Genomic DNA, 19863 nt, shown 5'->3' with positions numbered 1-19863 from the left:
TACTCTGATATAACTCGTCAGCTAAGTGGATTTACTGAGGCGCCAGTGTGAAGTGGTTTCACTATCACTGGTCCAAGTACTTAATGCTCTATGATCATTTAATTTTCAAAAGGCCATGCACGACTGATGCCAGATCAATATATGTAGATTGGTCGTGTTATGAAATGGGGATCACGGAGGATTTTAGGTCTTTCTCTGTTTTTAGTGAATGTTACACCACAAAAGCTGATATTATTTCCTGTTTTACGGTATGATCAAATATATTTGCAGGTTATCCACCCACCCACCCCCACTTGTTGTCATCAGGTGTATAATTTTAAGGATTGAGTTGTTTTCTTTTTTTCTTGTTTCTAATCTCCTCCCACGTGATAAAGCTTAAGCAGCTAATCTTTTATAAAATGGGGTAAAAGTCATTCCTCCGTGTGTGCGTGCACGTGATTTTTGTCGGTCTGTGTTTTGGCTCTGTGACTTTCGGTGTTGTTAAGCAGAACTCTGATTTTAAATTCAGTGAGCACTTCCTGTTTTGTGAAAAGGCTGTTCTTAATCCCAAATATCCATTCCATTCATTTAAACTACATTTATATCTGTAAATTTATGCAGATTTGTATTAATCCGTGTTATTTTCTTTCTGGTCCTTCGATTGGACTCTGCTGTTCCTCTTGTTTTTGTTTCTCCTCAGTCTCTCTGGTTCTTGCGATACTTGTTTTTCGTCCTCTTCATAAACATTCAGTAACACCCCTTCTGTTAACATTGCTTCTCATCATCCTCGCTTCCATTTCTTCTCCTTTTTTCCTCCTCATTCCTCCTTCCCATAATCCCCTTCCTCAACCTCCTTATTCTCCTCCTCCCCTGCTTGTTCTTTCTTTCTCTTCCTTCTCCGCCTCCTCCTACTCCCACTTCCCATCCTGCATCTTCTTTTCCCCCCATCTCTTCCTCCCCCAATTTCCCCCCACTTTTCCTCCTCCACTTCCTTCTGCTCTCCTTCTCCTGTCCCTGCTTTTTGATAGTCATATCCTCTCCTTTTCCACTTCCTCCTTCCTCTTCTGCCTTGTACTAATTTTATAATCTTGCTTTCCTGAAAGCAGAATCCATCTATTAATAATAATAATAATAATAATAATAATAATAATAATAATAATAATAATAATAATAATAGCTTATTAAATGGGAAAATTAAGGCTAGAAGTGCAACTACTTTAAATCACATCATTTTGAGCATAGATGGAAGCGGTTTGGGTTTTTCATGAGCAAAGGCAGGACTCTTATTAGATTAATTGGTAAAGGGGTGTTGCTGGTGGGTGGTGGTGGTGCAGTGCAGCAATATGCTGAGAGCTGCAGGTTTGTCTCACACGCAGGTTGATTGAATATTGTCTCAGGCAGCCTTTATTTCATTAGAGATATTGACACAAAACTGGCCTGCCTGGCACTAAATGGTGGCCTTCTTCCTCCTCCTCTTCTTGCTCTTTTCGTGTGTGTGTGCGTGTGTGTGTGCGTGTGTCTGCAGCTGTGAGCCTTTGTCGTATTCATGTTTATCCTCTCACCTGGGTCTGTGTCTGACTTTTCTCACATGCTTTTTTTTTTTTTTTTCTTTCCTCACGCTTAGTGGAGTCCTGTTTGTGTTATGATTCTCATATTTCAGCCCGTCTTTCTCCCCGCGTAATGTTTTCACATGCTCTTGCCGCCGCCCTCTCTGGAGGGTTCACACCACTTGTTGCACGGAGCCCAGCCTTTGTCTTTTGTGCCGTTTTTCTGTGGATTTGTCTGTTTTACTGTGTTTGTGCGTCACTTTCTCAGGCTAGTTATTGTCACAGCTGTGTTTTCTCAGTCAGATGTCACTGATGAGTTTGCCGGACAGTGTGTCCTCAGCCCGCGTCTGTGTGAGAGTGTGAGAGTCGGGGCCGGTACAGGGCAGTGCCATGGCGGTGTCTTCCCACGTCCTGACTGAGCACGCGTGAGAGACGGAGCAAACACTGAGGGTCATTGTGCATAGTCGTCTTTTCTCAGCTCCTTTTCTCACTGGGACTCCATTGTCTGTCCTCTGACTGTTATATTTTATTTCATCTTCAATTCAGCACTGGCATTTGAAAATGAAATGTTGTGGTAACATAGTGACGCAATTATCAGTTTCTAATCAATACGATGAGTTGGAATCAGTCGCTGTCACAATATATTGCTAGCACATAGCTGGTCTCACAGAGCAGCAATACATTATAACTTGACATGATAACCTTACTTACCCATCATTTATCTGATAAACACCTAGGAGTCATGAAGAGTACCCCTGATGAGTCAAACAGGCTGTCGAATCTGTTAGAGCGCCTACATATTTTCCTAAAAATATCGATATTTGGCACCTGTGTGTGTGCGTGTGTTGGACCTGCTGGTGGTTGGGATGACTGAAAAAGATGCAGAAAGAATCAGAGACATATTCAGATTACCTAGGGTGTATATTCTGATTGTCATGTCCTTAAACCAGGCCGGTAGCCTGATCAGTTATTTGAAGGCTGTCATTTAACCGAGCAGCGCACGATCACATTCTGTATATAGGTGTCTGTGTGCTAACCTGTGAGGAAAGAAAGCTGCTCTTCCCTGAGTAACCTGATATCAGGTGTGTGCCTGGTATTTAAAATAATATAAATAATAATAAAAAAAAAGTCAAGTAATAGTTTTAAAAGACTTCTAAATACTCACAGTATATTTTTGCAGGCTGTTTTACGTTGTCTGTTACAGTCCACTTATTTTTGCCTGATGTTTAATTTTTAATTAAATTTTTTTGACTGGTTGATTTGTTGAATTTTTTTTTTAATATTTCATTTTTAATAAGCTAATGAAACATCTTAACAGGATTGTCCCTTTATTAGTTGCTCTATTAGTCCAGACGACCAGGTGTCTTCATGTGGGACTGCGCAGCAGTTTTAATCCCTTTGCCTTTTCACAGTCTTCCAGATTTTGATTGGCTCATGTTTTTAAAAATCCACATCATAAAATGGGTGCTTTTCCTAAGTCTTACTTTCCTGAATGCCTGTCAAGACAAAGGCTGTCATTAGAGGTTAACGTTTCACTTTCTGCACTACTCTCAAAGCAGAAAATTGCAAGTCCATCGCAAAGTCACAAGCTACACAAATGTTTGTTGCATGTGATGTAAGCTACTGCAAAAAGGAAACGTAGCTCCGATAAGACTGGAAACTTGTAATAACTGGTTGAAACTGGTGGAAGTTAAACTCATAATAAAATTCTGAGAATTATTTGTGAGTCAAAAAGAGACGTGCCAGTGAATATTTGCATCACTACTGAAATACAAGTGGTCCTTAAATAAAACTGCAACTGACAGTTTACAGTTTTATAGGTTATCCATAGAAATATCCATAACTTAGTCTTAAGATCTTCAAAAGAAGCCAAGTGGACTTTTTCATGTTAATGGGAAGGTTGACATCCCAACCCCCACTCCCCACACACAGACACACACCACTGTCTGTCTGTCTGCAAAACCATTTACCTAATGGGAATCTCTTCACCACAACTTCCTCTTTATGGACGCCCTCACTGCAGTGACCTCAATCTCACTACTTTGTGTCTGTGTGCGTGTGTCTGTGTGCGTGTGTGTGTTTGTGTGTGTGTGCGTTTGTTTACAGTGTGGGATGGATTTTATAGGTAGGGGTAGCCTGAAGGAAAGAACACACTGTGAACAGCATCATGGTGGTATATGTTTAGAAATGTGTCCACTGTGATGGAGCGCAGTTATTGAATAGCAGTGCATTTGATCTTGTTTTGATATCAGATTTCTGACTCTGTGTGTGTGTGTGTGTGTGTGTGTGTGTGTGTGTGTGTGTGTGTGTGTTTTCTTTCTGTAAGGCCTTTATCTCTGGCTGCCACTTTATTCTAAAACTGTCAATTTTTTTGGTTTCCTCTTGTAGAGGACTGAATTATTCATGGCTAAAATGATAATAAGTGCTGAGTGAAATTAAAACCCGTCCAATTGTAAAGTGATTGGCTCATCATGGTGTAACTGATGGATTGTGTCTAGAGGACACTGCAGACTGTGGTTGTGCAGGCATATAATGTGTTTACCACCATCTCATATGGTCGTGTTATCTTAGGCTCCCATTAGCAGTTGCGTCAGTAGCTCGCATCTAAGTTGTGAACTCAGGACCCAGCCACGCTACACCGTTAACAGTTATTTAGCCTGATATATGTACAAGTTACTGTATTTCATTTACAATGCATACTTCCTGGTTATTACATTGATCTTGAATCACTGCTAGTTTTTTTTTCCTGTGACACTGTGATTAACACCTAACACTATTACTTGTAGCACTGTCCCAAATACCACTTGCGCTCCAGATATTCTGGGCAGCTTGCTGAATCAATTAAAAAGGACTTTATCACTGGACTCTTTTTACACTACAGAAGGACCTCAGCACAAAACTGTGCTGTTCATCATGCTTCAGTTCATGTTGCTGCTGCTGACAGCAACAATGTTCATAGCTTTTCTTTTTTCTTTAAATACCACTTTTCGATGATCGCTGCAGTGGCAGTGTAGTTTCAAACTTTAAAAAAAAAATTGAAATTCAAATACATTTACACTGAAACACAATGTGAATAGTCGAATATTTGTGTCCTCTTGTAAATTGATTGAAAACAGTTCCTTCTGTGGAAACCTTTTGTGGTTTTCAATTGATTGTGTACTTTTTTTTTTTTTTTTTTTTTTTTTTTTTTTGAACAAATGCATATTTTTCTCTTTTTAGAGGTCTTTATTTGTCCGCAAAGATCCTTGTAACTAAAACCCGACTTAAGATCCAAGACTGTGGCCATGTAGGTGGTTGCACTTTGTTATCCCCTAAGGGGGAACTGTTTCCCATTACCATTTAAACAGTAACAACAACAGAAAGGCAACAAGCATGGTAGGTCCTTGTCTGCAAGGTTTAGTGCTAATTTTGTTCTCAGTCACTACTCTGATCTGTGTTGTTGAAGATCTCAGCAGCTGTTAATCAAGACAGATCGTTAACTATTTCTATGGGTTGCCAAATGTGCTTAAAGGTGATCAAAAGGAACACAGTAGTTTCTGTGTTCCTTTTGATCACCTTTAAGCACATTTGGCAACCCATAGTACCCACAATGAATTTACTTCAGTTTAGCAAGTTTTAGCCAGCTAGCTTTGTCTTGTCATCTGTATGTTTCTCGACCTCCAGGTCAGTCAGCTTGCTGTATCGGAGTTGGCAGTGTTTTCGGCCTTGTGTTCATACACATACCGGTTATGTACTGCCAAACATCAACATCATCAATCGGAACAAGCACTGAAAGTTGTGCTCTAAAGTGAAATGAATGGACAGAAATGCCAAGATAATCTGCTGAACACAAGGTGATGATTCTCCATGCTCCCTATGAGCATTTAACCAAAGATTTTAACGGGGGGGGGAATAAGCATTTTGATCAGAGCATTTAACATGCGTATCGCTGGCTGAATTAATTGGAGGAATGCAGTTTGAAAGCCTTCTTCAAAACCACATGTGGCTTTAAACCTTGGAAGGGACAACCAAGTGATGAAGTATTTGGAAGGAGCAGGTTTGCAGTTTGCCAACAGTGCTGAATGTGCCCAAGTAAATGTGGGTTTTCTTAATGAGGCAACAGGAGAGTGCAAGTTCCACACACGCATGTGCGCGCACACACAGTCCACAGGTGAATGTCAGTGCTTTGCAGCGTCTGTGGCTTTTCCTGTGGTGGTTGTTAAGACGTGATGCTAATACCAATGTGCAGCTGCCAGTGCGCCGTTGGAACTGATTACTGGGGCGAGTGAATGAAGCAGGAACGGACAGAGAGAGAGGAAGAGTCATACAGTCTCTGTAGCACGACATCGGTGCTCGTCTGTCTACATGTAACTGATATGAGGAAGTGAGAGACAGCTGCGTATTGGACTGAATAATCTTATTCATTTAACTGAAACTCTGGAACATAATTAAACAGCGTATTGCACCAACTGGAGCTGAAGTCGTTTAAAGACAGGGTCACTATTCAAGCCCCCCCCTGTTGCTCACATTTTGCACATTGATTACATTTATTTGCTTTTGTTTAAGATGTGTGAAACCCCAGTCATTAATCACTAGCCATTCCTCCAGTGTTCACAGCTTCACTGTTTCATTCTTCTTGTTTCTTCCCTCCTGCCCGAACACACAGTTAAAATCTAAATTCAGCTCACACTGTAGGATAGATTCTGTATGGACTGCCAAACTTCTTAACACCCCCTCACACATATATCCACCTACCCCACCTCTTTCTTTTACCCCTCTTTGCATCGTTTCCATCACTGCTGTTCTCCAACACCTCCTGCAGCTTTTCCTGCCTCTTATTTTTCTGTCCTCTGTCTGTCCATCGGTCTTCCCCTCCTTTTTCTGTTTGTCCAGCTCTGGCTCAGTGTGAGACAGGCCTCGAGGGTTGGCATGGCAGCTTGGCACAAGTTTGCAAGACTCCCTAGTAGCCCCCTGGGGTCCCTCACAGGAGGATAGGGAAACCTTTATTTACTGTAAATCCTTTTATTACACTGCTCCTTGTTTTCTTCTTGCAGTCTTTTTCTTGGCTACTTTGATTTGCTTATAGTAGTAAAATCCTGCTGGTTGTTAAGCATGTATTTGTTAGACCTTTCAAGAATTACACTCAAGGTTAGTAGTAAATGTTTTGTAGTAAAAGTATTTGACAGTAAAGTTCAAAAGTAGTTTCAAGAGCTAGGTCCACATTGCCGCCAATGAGTTGGACATGTTCTCAGCGGGCTGCCTTTGTCCCTGATTCTCTTCATAATTTTCATGGGCAGAATTTTTAGGTGTAGCCAGCTGGCAGTGTTCTGTTTTGGTGTTCTCAGGATAAGGGTCTGGAACAAGTTGCTGCCCCAAGTGAGGAAAGAGTGGAACAGGAAATTGACAGATTGCGGCCGTGTCTGCAATAATCTAGTTCTTCTTCTGGTCTGTTTTGGTGAAAAGAGAGTTGAGGGTAAAAGCAGAGCTGCTGTCAGTCTGCCTCCCTGTCCTCATCAATAGTCACAACCTCTGGGTAGTGACCAAATGAATGAGATCACAGGTTGAAGCAGTGGAAAAGAGATTCCTCAGAAGTTTTTCTTGCCTGTCCCTTAGCCATAGGGTAAGCAGCTCATTTACTACTCTATTATTCTACTATTCTACTCTACTCAGAGTAGAGCTACTACTTTACATCAAAAGAAGCCAGTGAAGGCGGTATTGGCATCTGACTACGATGTCTCCTAGACACCTCCTGGGTGAACATGTCCTACTCAGAAGAGGCCCCAGGACAGGGTGGAGAAATTACATCTCTTGGCTGGCTTGGGAACGCTTTGGTATCCCCTCCTGAGTGAGTTGAAGGAGGTGACCACGAAGAGGGCATATTCCTTGATTATACTTGATTATACTATACTATTGCAGACAAAGTCACAGACAGATATCTGGACTAGTTCTTGAAATTCTCTTTTTTTCAGTTTTTCCCATTTCTCTTTGGTATATGTTTATGTAGGTCTAGTCCAAAAATGGCTGCCTTGTCTGTGAATGAATCAAAATGGAATTCATTAGAAAATACTTAGACCCACATCCAGAACCTCTTCAGAGCTGAACTGAGACAAGTCTGCTAAAACCTTTACACAAATCCACCCATAACTTTCTGAGTGATCCTGATTAAAAATACATTTTAAAAACTGAAACTTAATCAGTCACATAAACAAAAACCAAGTAAGCCTGCAAGGTTACAAAGAAATAAGATTATCATAGAACTATATTCTCCTTTAGTCTGCTCGAGGCTAGCACAACAACACTGATTTACTGGCTGAATAATGGCTGGTTAGGTGGCTGTGTGATGAAAGATGGGTGTACTCTTTGTGATATTGGGGTATCACATGAAAGTTGGCTAACAGCATATATAAATAATATATAATATATAAATAATATATAATAACATATATAAATAACATAAATAACATATAGCATATATAAATATATAGCATATATAAATAACAGCAAGGATACAGATTGCAAAGTATTACATCTGGACATTATAGCCCATCATTCAGTTGTTATTATGTCTGCATATATTATGTCTGCATATATCAAACCTAAACCCAAATTCCTTAGACCTGTGTCGTACGGTACAGATTGACTGTAGCCACACTGTGGTACCTTTACCTGGCACGGCTCACACTGGACCTCATTTTGATTCTTTTGAAGGAGTTTCACTTGTCTTTTAAAGTGCTGTAGTCGTCTTTAGTGTTGTCTGTTTTACTTTGTTGGGATAAAAATATCTGTGAGTCAATGTAACATTGCACAGTTTAATTGTAAAGCGAGAAGTTCTGCCAAATAGTGGCAGATTTGAAATTAAAAAGTCAGCCAGCCATTCAGAAGCAGACAAAGGTGCTGCTGTGCTCAGTAATGTTCTGTGAACATTAAAATCTCAAAGCGGTGCAGTGTTTCCCCACACAGCTTTCTTCTCATTAGGGTGAAGAATCTTTCACCAAATTCCTCCTTCTGTCCTACGCCGTCTCACCACGCACCCTTTCTTCTTCCAGTCCTCTAACACAGTCCCTCCTTCAGATTAAATTACACAATGATTCTTTTAAATTCTCTTCTTCCTTCCTTAAAAGTACATCTTATTGACATAATACTTTCCCTAGTTGCTTACCTTAACCATTACAAATGATTTCTTAACCCTAAATCTAACCATAACCTAACTGTAACCCTCACACTTAAACCACATTTTGAGTCTCAAAAATGCCTTCAAACTTGTGGAAATGTAGATTTTATCCCTATAAGAGCTGTCGGTCCAAACAAGTAAAGTAAACTTCCAATTTTTGATTCCCATAAAGATATAAAAACACAGTACACACACACACACCACCTCACTTTATTTGCTTTATTATTAAACTTGTCTGCTGTGCTGTATTTGTCTACCTAACAAGAAGCCATAGGGAGGACTGACAGCAGGATCTGAATGTGCCTGTCATTGTTGACCATAAAATCCTACAGTGTCACTCACTTTTCTCTAACCAAGCGACAATAAATCGTACAGCTTTGGCTGAACACGGGTGGTGACACAAAGTTGTCATTTAGACTGCAGGAGAATGTCAGCTTCCAGGCTTCCTAGATGCAGCATTTTTTTCCATTGAAGTTTAAGTATTTTTAACCCATGTGGGCGAAAGTTAACTTCTATTGGTGTCACCCAGCCCGAATTAGTGTCTTCAATGGGCTCTTTGTGTAATTGTGTGAGAAAACTCTACAATTACAGTTGCACTACTGACTCAGAACAAGTTCTTGAGACATGCTGCCCGGCCACAAAGGAAAACAAATGTGTTTATAGATGGCCACAAAGCTAGCCAACCATTCAACATGCTGTTCAGACAGACAGCAAGTTAGATTAGCTACATTCAACTTGACTTTATTATTTTATGACAAACTATTTTTCAGGTTTGTTTGTTTGTTTGTTTGTTTTTTCTTATGTTTTTTTATGTTTAGTTTTTTTCTACTGTTGGATCTTTAAAGCTCTAAGTGAAAGAAGATATCTTTAATATGGTCATCAGAAGCCCCTCCCATGTTCTGTTTGCAAAAGCAAAAAAAAAAGCTGGCTTAAAGTTGAACTGCTCCGAAGACAAGCAACATGCGCTAAGGATCAAATCTGATTCATGCAAAGCTACTGGAATAGAATCCAAAAATAAAAATAAAAAGGTAGACATGAGGGGAATGTCATTTAAAATCAAATTCAGTTTAGGTGTGGACAACTGTGTTTACAGTGTACACAAATCTAAACGGAAACAGAGACGATAAATACTGATGATGTCAGTTCAAGTGCAGCAAAGACAATAGAAAAGAAACAAACAAGCAAGAGGGAACAGGTGTGCACGTGTGTTGTGCTAGTCTAGTTCACTGATTAACATTGAGACTCTGTGAAAACTTCACCTTCACCTTCTGTGTCCTCTTTATCTTGACTTGTTTCCTTTCTCCAAACGTTTTCTTTTTTGATAACGGTATCAATAAACCATGACCTCCTGTCTTATCTCTTATCTTTTGATCTTGTTTTCTATTCTCGGAGTCATAAACAGTTTCAGATATCACCTGAAATGTCCTGCATCATTGGCAGTTGTTGTCTTAACGCTGTCCTGGGGCGTTTTGTTGCCCTGTCTGCTGAAAAATCTCAGCTTTTAGAGATACATGGTATTAAAGTTTGTTTCAGATTTTAAGTAATATTTTACTGTAGTAAACATGGAAATATGTACTCAATGTACCTTGCCCCTGTGAAATAAAGCACCCTGCCAGAGATCTTCAGATACTGTGATCTGAAAACAGGTGAAGCATTTTTCTTTTCCCCAACATTCCATGTAGGGTTTTTTTTTTTGTAAGACTTTACTACATCTAAACAAAGATGAGGAACAACTTGGGAACCATCTATCTGTCTCTGCTGTTATCTTACCTGTTTGAGTGCCTGTCATTAAACAAGGTGACTTGACCCTGGAGTCACAGTTGGTTTCTGCCTACCCAATCCTTGTCCCTTGTTAATTGCATGCTTGTAATTTAGTCTCTGAACTGCGTTTAAACCATGTTAAATAGATTTCGTGGTCTTGCAACAAACTTCCCTTTTGAAAGGACCTTGCTTCTCCGCTTCTTTCCAGCAGCTAATACCTTTAATATCAATACAGGCATTATTTGTCGTCTGTGCCCTCTCTCTTGCCCTTGTGGGCAGGACAATGAGTCCAGGACAGCCCGTTCATCTGGGATCAATTAACCCAGGCATTCAGGCTCAGCCAAATGCCCATTTCTGACTATGCTCAGCATAATGATAGGCTTTCAACCAATAATGTCTTTGTTCTGGATGGGTCTGTTTGTTTTCTTTCTTTGGTCAGATCCGAGTTTCAAGGGGTGCATCTGAGAAGGCCTATTTCTGCCCTCTTGTTTTTGGGTCTTTTGAGTTTCCGTTGCGTTTGAAGCTCCTTACTTAATTAAAACTTAGGGTTGGCGATCATGAATGTGGCTGAGAATGCCATGCAGAATGGCATCTTGGGTTAAACAGCGGTTGGCATTTGATGTCAAACCCCAAATCGCTCCCCAAATGTTTCCCTTCTTGATTTTTTTTTTCTTCCTCCGTTTCCCACTGTTTGTGTTCATTCCTGTCCTCCTCCCATATTGGACTTTAACATGGACCCGGCGAGGTATTTCCAGGCTTGTCAGTCTATTAATCCTTTCTACCAAGAAGAGTCTGCTATTAAGAAGTGGTTTTCAACTGGAGCCAGATCCACATTTTCGAACCACAAATTCATCAAGAAATGTTTTAAATGCTTTCAAAGCCTTTTGATTCTGTTCATCTGGGCCTTTAAAAGAAAGTCCCGCTGTTCTGTGGTATGCTAGTGTTTCCCAGAGAATTGCATTTTGTTGATGGTGGTTGTCGGGATACATGCGCATGTGTGTTTTGACAACTGTAGGTACATGCGACCTTCCACAGATGAATTATTCAATTATACCATTATATTTAATATTTCAACTTCCAACTACTATGTGACAAATGCATGATGAGTAATAAGCTCAGCTGTGAAATCTTGACTTAAATCCAATAATGATGCACAGAAAAGCAACTACTTCAAACAGCTACTTGAAAATGAAGTGTTAATACAACAGTGGAAGTCTAATGACTTGATTAGACTTCCACTAACATTGCCTTTGGTTCTTACCTGCCATTTACAGGTTTAGACACCTACTTCAAGTCCAGATGGTTTGATAAGACTGAGCCGGGCAGTTTCAGGTGCTCCTCAGTGAAGCAGCACTTTTTATACAGTTATGCTTCAGGAACTAACATGAGGAACACTGGAAGGAAATTGGTTGACAAAAAAAATATTGAAGATTTGCTTATGCTAAGCACCTGTCAGATAAATATGTGGGCTATTTCAGTGACTACACTGGTGGTTTTGAAAGTTGGAAGACTTTAATCTCAGTCTGTTGGAAAATTATATTTTACCACCTAAAAAAAGTCCTTGGCCTTTGGAAATCTTCTGCTGCACACTGTCTTAAAGTCAGGTGATCACTTAATTGAATTTGGCCTGAACACATACTTCCTTAATTTGTCACTTCATAGATCTGCATATTCAGGGACTTAGACGCACTTAGATTTGCATCTAAGTGCCTAGATCTAATCTAGATCAGTCATTGTTAGCTGATACCTGATCTATTTAATAAAGTCACTACTGGGGCTCCTGGTTACTCCTGGAATTTCATTGACTTTAGTGACATAACTGCTATGGCTTCACAGAACCCACACGAGCTTGATAAGGACAGAACTTGCACAAGATGTAGTCAACCTTTTCACAGCACGGCTGTAACAAGAGACACAATGTGACCGGAGCCAACAATAAATGTGACTCAAAGGCACCTATTCTGTGAATTGAAAGACCTGTTTTGACCTCCTGTTTTGACTGAACCATGGCTACAATTTGAAGTCCTGTGCTGCTCCTCACTCACCCTGCGCCAACCTGTCAGCTTATACGGGACTTGCAGTTCAGACAAACTTATGCAAGAATGTACATGGGTGTGTGTGTGGTTAAAAATAGTCCACAGAATTTTTTATTTTTTTTATTTTTTTTTTGGTGCATGGCAGACGGTGTATACAAGTGCATATTGCCCGTGGGTGTAAGGGTGTGTGTGAGAGTCAGTCTGCATGCTTTTCCCCTTTGTATGTTATCAAAACAGTTTCTTTTGTCAGCCAACAGGCGCCACTTTCCAAGAAGTTTTATCCTGGTTCCTGTGTCTGTTTTCCGTGCACGGAATCGTTCTATATCGGATCTGGACATTTGATTATTAAGAAAGTGAACACACAACACAGTCATGTGACCCGTAAAAGGAATGTGCCCTGAATGATTTTTCTTCTTTTTTTTTTCCTTCAAGGCCATGTCAACGAGTATTTCCAATTTAAAACTGATGATAGTTGGTGTCTGTGCTCAGCATGAATTATTCAATATTTGGCTGTTCTATATTTCACACTGTCCACGGGTACGCACGTGCACATGTGCGCTCGGCACTCATATATACACACACACACACACTCATAGTGAGTTTTACACGGGTCTTCTTCGCTGCATTTAGTTTTTAACCAAAACACTTGAGATTTTTTTTCCAATAGCAAAAATCTGATCTCTTTTAATGGTGAAAAAAAACACTGTAATAAAATTAATAAATAAATAAAATAAAATCACAGGACATGGCATTTTAAACATGCTCAGTCAGACCACAACACATATTTCATCACGTATTTAACGGAGCCCCTTTCAGGCCCTTTAACTGTTTTTATTGCTCGTAAGAGCAGCTGTTAATTTTGCAGCACTTTCACAGTGGTTTATTTCCATAAATGTTTAACTTCATTAACTTTTATAACACATGCAATTGAACCATTAAGTTAATGTTCACCTCTGAACGTAAAGGCACTCTTGGCCGTTTAGTGCGGTGCCTCCATTGATGTTGCAGGAAAGCTTGAGCAGGAAGAAGAGTGGGAGCGGGATTCATGGAACGATGAGGAGGGAGTAGAGTTGGAGAGCCTGTTACAACTTCACAGAAAAGTCATGTTATGTGATTCCACTTCATTGTGTTTTATTAGACACATCCCCAGTTCAACTTTGGGAGGATACACAAACCTCAGGTCTGTGCCAAATCAAACGGCTGGTGTGGCGACCCATTTGGAAATAAAGGAGCAGCCAAAAAGTACCTAAAGAATTACCAAGTTTGAGTCTGACTGTGAATTTTGTCCAAAATACTTGTTTCACTGAGCATTAAGTCTACAGTGGACACCCGACGTCAGTATAAAGAGACATGATCCCAATTGTTGTTTGAGCAGTGTTGATACTCAACTTTGTGGACACGATAACACAAAAATGAAGCGATGAGATATTGTCAGTGCGTCTGCTAAAAATCTTGATAAGTTCAAATCTCGGTGACTTTGACCTCAACGAGAAGAAAGTCACCTAGGATTTTCAAATTGATACAATAGGTGCATCTACTAGGAGGCTGAGGGGCAGCACTGGCGGCTGTCAGTATTTTTGTAATTTACTATAGGCAGCAATATTCTCAAACAACTAAACCACCACCAACAATAACCTCCGTTACACTTCTAACACTGTTATTTCCACCACTACGGTGTAGATTTTACCCACCAGTGAAAACAAAGCAGAAGATTTTAATGAGAGTACATTGCTGATCCCCAAAGGGACAGCTTGAACTGTACAGTATCTAGCACTGTGTTCTTATTCTTGCTTCTATTGAACATGACCAAATATAGTCCGATACTCTTTTTGGGACCTTTCACAACCAAGTGAGTGCTGATGAAAGTATATACTGAAACGCTTCAGGAATGAGGCTTCATTATACTCCATTTCCTTATTTGTCCTGTTCACTTTGGACTAACACTGTGATGTGTGCAAAATTTTGCAAAAGTCTGAATGTGTTTGCATGTAAAGAATTGGGTTTATAAGTATCCAAATTTTGAACATCACACAGCAACTTTGATGCGGCCTTGATGGCCTTGCATGACCTGCTTCAGGAAGTTTTAAAAGCCTTGCTCTGTTGAGAGTGGAGGGGGCGGGGGCCAAGAGGAAATCATCAGTGCCCCAGTTCCTGTCCAGTACCCAAGATCACTATGGGAGGGCAAGCTGGCATCTAGGTGGTGCATAAAACTTGACATTTCCTGCCTCTTGTATTGCTGACTTGACTTTTCGTGTGTGTGTGTGTGTGTGTGTGTGTGTGTGTGTGTGTGTGTGTGTGTGTGTGTGTGTGTGTGTGTGTGTGTGTGTGTGTGTGTGTGTGTGTGTGTGTGTGTTACAGCTTTTGGAGGGAGTCAGTTTGAGATGGAAGGTTCCTGTACTGAGGTCACAGATTACAGCCAGTAAGGAGTTACTGAGTCTATTGCTGAGCATAAATTTATTACGTAAACCTGTGAAAAAGCGAGGACGCAAACCAAACTAATAGACATACAGTAAGATCTCAAACACAGACAGGAGGAACCCATAGAGTAAACAAACACTGAGTCATAAGGAGTATTATATAATACTACAGTGTAACGTTTCTTGAAAGTCAATCTTTTCTTAATGAAATCAATCTTTCATGCTTAACTGTGGTTAAATTTACCCAGACCTAACTCTAACTTGATCTTACGCATCAACAGCAGTATTTGAATGGCGCCATTTTAAAAGAGTTATCCTTTGGTGGAAGAATGTGGCCTGGGATGCTGAGTGGAGCAGCCGCTATCAAAACTCAAGTGAATGCATCACGAGCATAGGGCAGAATATCAGAGTGTATCTCATGTTGTATTTACACAGAAAGTGTTGTACTGCAGTTTTCATGCCATGTTTTCACTGCACACATAATAGTAACCAGGAGCTCCAAGTAACCAGAGCATCACATCTGTTTTTCATTTTCTATTTATTTTGCACTTTGAGCTCTGAGCAGTTGTAAGAGGCAGGTGACCTATGCTTAAGACTGCACCTGAACGCCTCCTGTGTTGATACAGACTTTTGGTGATCCTCATTGAACTGTATTTTTGATTTGTTACTGACGTTTAGGGGCATGTTTAATATGTATGTTCCTTGAAACCTAAAAATATGACTGTGTCCATTTCCAGATGTATGGGCGTTACACCCAGGAGCTCGGGGTGTACGCCAAAGAGGAGGCCGCTCGGCTGAGGGAGAGCGGGCAGAGGCGATCAGTCAGCGATCGAAGCCGGACATTGGACCTGCTGGAGTACGACAAGGGCCGCTGTGCCAAGTGTCGGAGTAAGTTTCAGACCACACAGCCTCATACCGGTTTCTGGAATAAGGGCCACTGATGAGATTATTTCTGACCATTTGCTTAGCGTGATTTAATGACACTCAAATGAACAAAATTGGTGTGAAAAAAGTGCAAAGTTGGAGATTTCCCGTTTGGCTTTAACTAAAATCTTTTTAGTGCCAGCACCAAAAATTTCCTCTTTTGTGTGAACATTTGTGACATATAATCTAAAATCCTGCCACTGCGGTGATCAGTGTACAGTGGGCCATTGCTCATTGCTATGCAGTTTACTTTTTGGCCTTTTTCGTTATATCTTGTCATGTGTGATATAGCTATAGGACTTCTCTGTGACATTTTCTGGTGGTCGATAATGTCTGCCTTGGATGTGAGTGTCCCACAGTACTGACAAGACAAGATCGCTGAACATCGGGTTTTACTGTGGTTTGGCCATGTGCCCACTGACTGACAGCTCCAGTATGGCACAGTTCGATTACTATAAAGTGTGTTTACCCTGGTCATAGGGGCTTTTAGGAGGGAGGTTAGGGACCTTACTAAATTACTGGAATTCTGGACATTTCCGGGGCTTGGACGAAAGTTGATGGTTTTTCTAAATTGTTATTGGGAAGAAAAAAAATTAAGTCAGTCTTTGCAATGATTTAGCTCAGGACAGTCATAGAAAAGAAGTGCTATAGTGTGTGAGCCCCATTAATAGACATATAAACAGTACACACTCATATTTACATAGAGGAGCCTGAGACTTCCCCAGCTTGAGGAAAATTGTTTGGTCACTATTACCTTTGTGTTGAAAATGTAGTGCCAAAGGCACTTTGATAACTCTAAAATGGCTCCTCTGGCTTATGTTTAGCTTGAAGCATTTAGCTTACGGGAGAGTTAAAGGAAGAAAAGAGTCAAAAGTGCAAGAAAATACTCACAAAGGCAATCCTTGGAGCTTTTTACTGCATGGCTGAATTCATGTGAACATTCCCCAGCCTTTCTTTCCCTGCTGTTGGTGGGGATAAAAAAATAATTATGAGTGTGTGTGCATGTTATTCAGGCAGATAAGATTAGATAAGATTGTGTATAGAATGATTTGCAGGATAAAAGAGGTTGTTAACACAACATTACAAAGGGAAAGTCTTTGACATTTATGTTGGATTTTGAAGGCACATGCACAGACTGTCTGTCTCAGATGGTAACGGAGACTGAGGTACCAGTTTAATTCTTGGTCAAGCTTTATTTGTCAAGAGGTCTAAATCCAGACTGACACTGGTACAGACTGATTCAGACCCAAATCAGGATAAATCTCCATCAGAGGGATTAATTGCCTACAGTTGGAGTTTACATGGAGTGTTACTTTTACAGTATTGGGCTTGAATGTTTTTTTTCAAACGGTTATTTTTTTTCCTGTGGAATAATTATTTATAAAATACACCTTTTATAAGAGTTCAAAAAGAGTGCAGTTCACAAGTTTTGGTTTTCTGAAATAAAACAAGTTCAAAAGCCATCAAAAATTTTCTGGCACTGGTCTGATTTAATATGTGAGTTAAATGGTCTATTTGTAACAATGGTCAGAGTTCAGGTTTTCAAATGCTATTCGGCCTGTTTTAACCAGATTTCTCCAATGAGCTTTTAATGTACTTTATTATTGCATTCACTCTGTTCAATGTGCCAAAGTCACTGGTAGCAAAACTGCCCCAGGAAATGATGCTAACCCCATCATGCTCTGCAGTACAGTTTTAGGTACTCATTCAAACTCTGATAATTATGGCAAGATACCTTCATTTTTATCTCATGTGAACATAAAAGTCTTTATGATTGTCCATATGATCACCCACAAACTTTAGTCAAGACTGAAGGTGTCGATTTGGGGCCTCTTTCTTCACCCATCTCAGGGGTGGGTGAAAACCTGGCTGACGGTAGAGGGTGCAGGGGAGACATTTCTGTTTTGCTTTTTGTTTTTTTTCAGAGATGCATTGATCACACTGGTCTATTTCACTCTGTTTTTCGGTCCAATGAGTGCGGTAAAAGCCCAGGGGAGAGATCCCAGCTTTAGTCAGTCATGATCACTAAGAGAAAATTAAGAAACTTGACTCTTACAATTGCATGCTGTGCGGTCTCTGAGCCACAGAGAAAGGGGAGTTTGGAGAATTCAATGAAATCCCATTATTGTTAAAACAATGACCATAATGAGTGCACATAAACTCTTGACAGGAACCATACATAAAAAGATCCTAATGACTGGCTGAGCTGTTGGAGCTGGCCTGGTTGTTAGTGCAGTAATATTAATTTATAAATGGCTCATTCCTTTCTACTACTGCAGAAATGCTGAATGAAGACGTTTCTCTTTTTTAGCGTTATTTTAAGGACACACACTGTTCTGACTTAAATCAGCAGACAAAGGCACCTGTGGGTTGTGTGCTTATTGTCAGTGCGAGCAACGACATCATGTCCTGTATGGTGTGGGCGTAACGTTGCAGTAAAGCTGATTAAAAAGTTGCGAGTTAACAATCCAAACTGATAAAACAAGCAAAAAAAAAAAAACCAACCCAAAAACCAAAACTTCTCTTCCAAACCTTAGGGACATGTTGAGACTTTCTACTTCTCGACCTACACTAGCTTTATATTTTCCAGTTTTTTTAGCTTCCCCAAAAATTAATATCTTGCAAGCTCCCCTCAGCACATTGTTTGTTTGTTTGTTTTTCACAGTAGTGCCAAAGTTTTAGGAAAATTTGTGTCAGCAAATTAGTGTGCTGACATCACCATCTGAGGTCTAAGTCATCAAAGGTGAAAACCTTGATTCTAACTCTAGGCTATCACAGAATGTAATTTTTGCTCTTACTGTTATCCTAAGTCTTGGCAATCAGGGAACAAATAAACTCATTGTTTAAAATGACACATCAGAAAAAGAAAAATCAGTTTTGCCTTTCTCCAGCAGATAGGGTTAAATTAGGGTTATCTCCTATAATGATGTCTGCTTCAGAGGTCTGAAAGCAGAAACAGTAAATGTTGTACGCGTTTCTGAAAATGCATGCGTTTCTGTTCCTGGTCAGCATTGGCCACACAATACAAGCAGCATGTTTGCTATTCCAGGTTTTTGTTGCAGGTGCTGCAAAAATGAATGTATTTGACTAACTTTCACTGTGCTCACATGCAAGCCTCCCTCTTAAAAATCCTGTAACCTTCAGAAGGGTTGGGGTTAGGCCAGCCACCAATCGTGGTGTGCAAATGTAAACGTTTTGCAGCGGCTTGGATCAGTGGACAGTAACTTAGGCTTCATCAGACTGCTCAAGGGTTGTTGACCATGCTGCTGCCTATTCAGTGTTAATGGACTGCCCTCTGCTGTTCATAAGTGATCGGTGCAATCATATAGACATGTTTGTCCTAAAATCAGCAGATTTTTTTTCTGTGTGTGTGTCCTCTGCTCTCATCTGAGTGATGAGTTTTGCCGTTGTTTTGCTGACAGCTGATGACTCAGCTACCAGTCCATCTCTTTTGCCTCCTCTCATCATCTCTACACTGATCAGGACACCAAAATGCCAGCGATTCAATGGATTAGTCCCTCAGCAGGTAGCTTCAAGCATGAGAGAGGTGATGTGGATAGCCCTGTGGCCACACACACTTTTCTCTCTGCAGGAGGGAAAAGGCAAATATAAACACACACAGAGTGAGGCAAAGGCATAAGCCACAAATCGACCGGCTTAGAACGTGTGAATATAAACCTGAAACACACACACTTTTTTATTTATTCATTGCTGTGGGTTATGACTTGTGCATGGATATGGACACACACAGATATACACAATCCTGTTGCGGAGTTCTGCACAATCTCTTTATTATTGCTCACACTGTTTTCTAATTCACACTTTTCTCTCATACACACACACACACACACACACACACACACACACACACACACAGAGCAGAGAAACAAACTCACATCTCCCTTTTCATTTACTGCTGTTTAACGATGCTGAATGGCACAGCCAGGAGCAGTCTGCAGCCTGTCCTCTGCATTCTGCAGCCCCACAGGAGCTGTCATCGTTTCAGCTCCGTGTCGACACTGTGGGTTTTTTTTTTTTTTTTTTTTTTC

The 19863-nt window shown here is 40.4% G+C and overlaps 1 protein-coding gene across 3 annotated transcripts in view; it reads left to right on the top strand.

Moving 5' to 3' along the window:
• The window catches only part of clcn2c (chloride channel 2c), a 224527-nt gene that overhangs the window by 80377 nt on the left and 124287 nt on the right, over positions 1–19863 (top strand). For all 3 annotated transcript variants that reach the window (XM_040025317.1, XM_040025301.1, XM_040025309.1), the window contains exon 2: positions 15628–15778. In XM_040025317.1, the coding sequence (XP_039881251.1) occupies positions 15628–15778 (151 nt within the window). The remainder of the gene's footprint in view (positions 1–15627; positions 15779–19863) is intronic.

The sequence above is a fragment of the Simochromis diagramma genome, unplaced genomic scaffold (assembly GCF_900408965.1).
Source record: "Simochromis diagramma unplaced genomic scaffold, fSimDia1.1 OVJJ01000348.1, whole genome shotgun sequence".
Taxonomy (NCBI): Eukaryota; Metazoa; Chordata; class Actinopteri; order Cichliformes; family Cichlidae; genus Simochromis; species Simochromis diagramma.
This window is presented reverse-complemented; position numbering and strand designations above follow the sequence as displayed.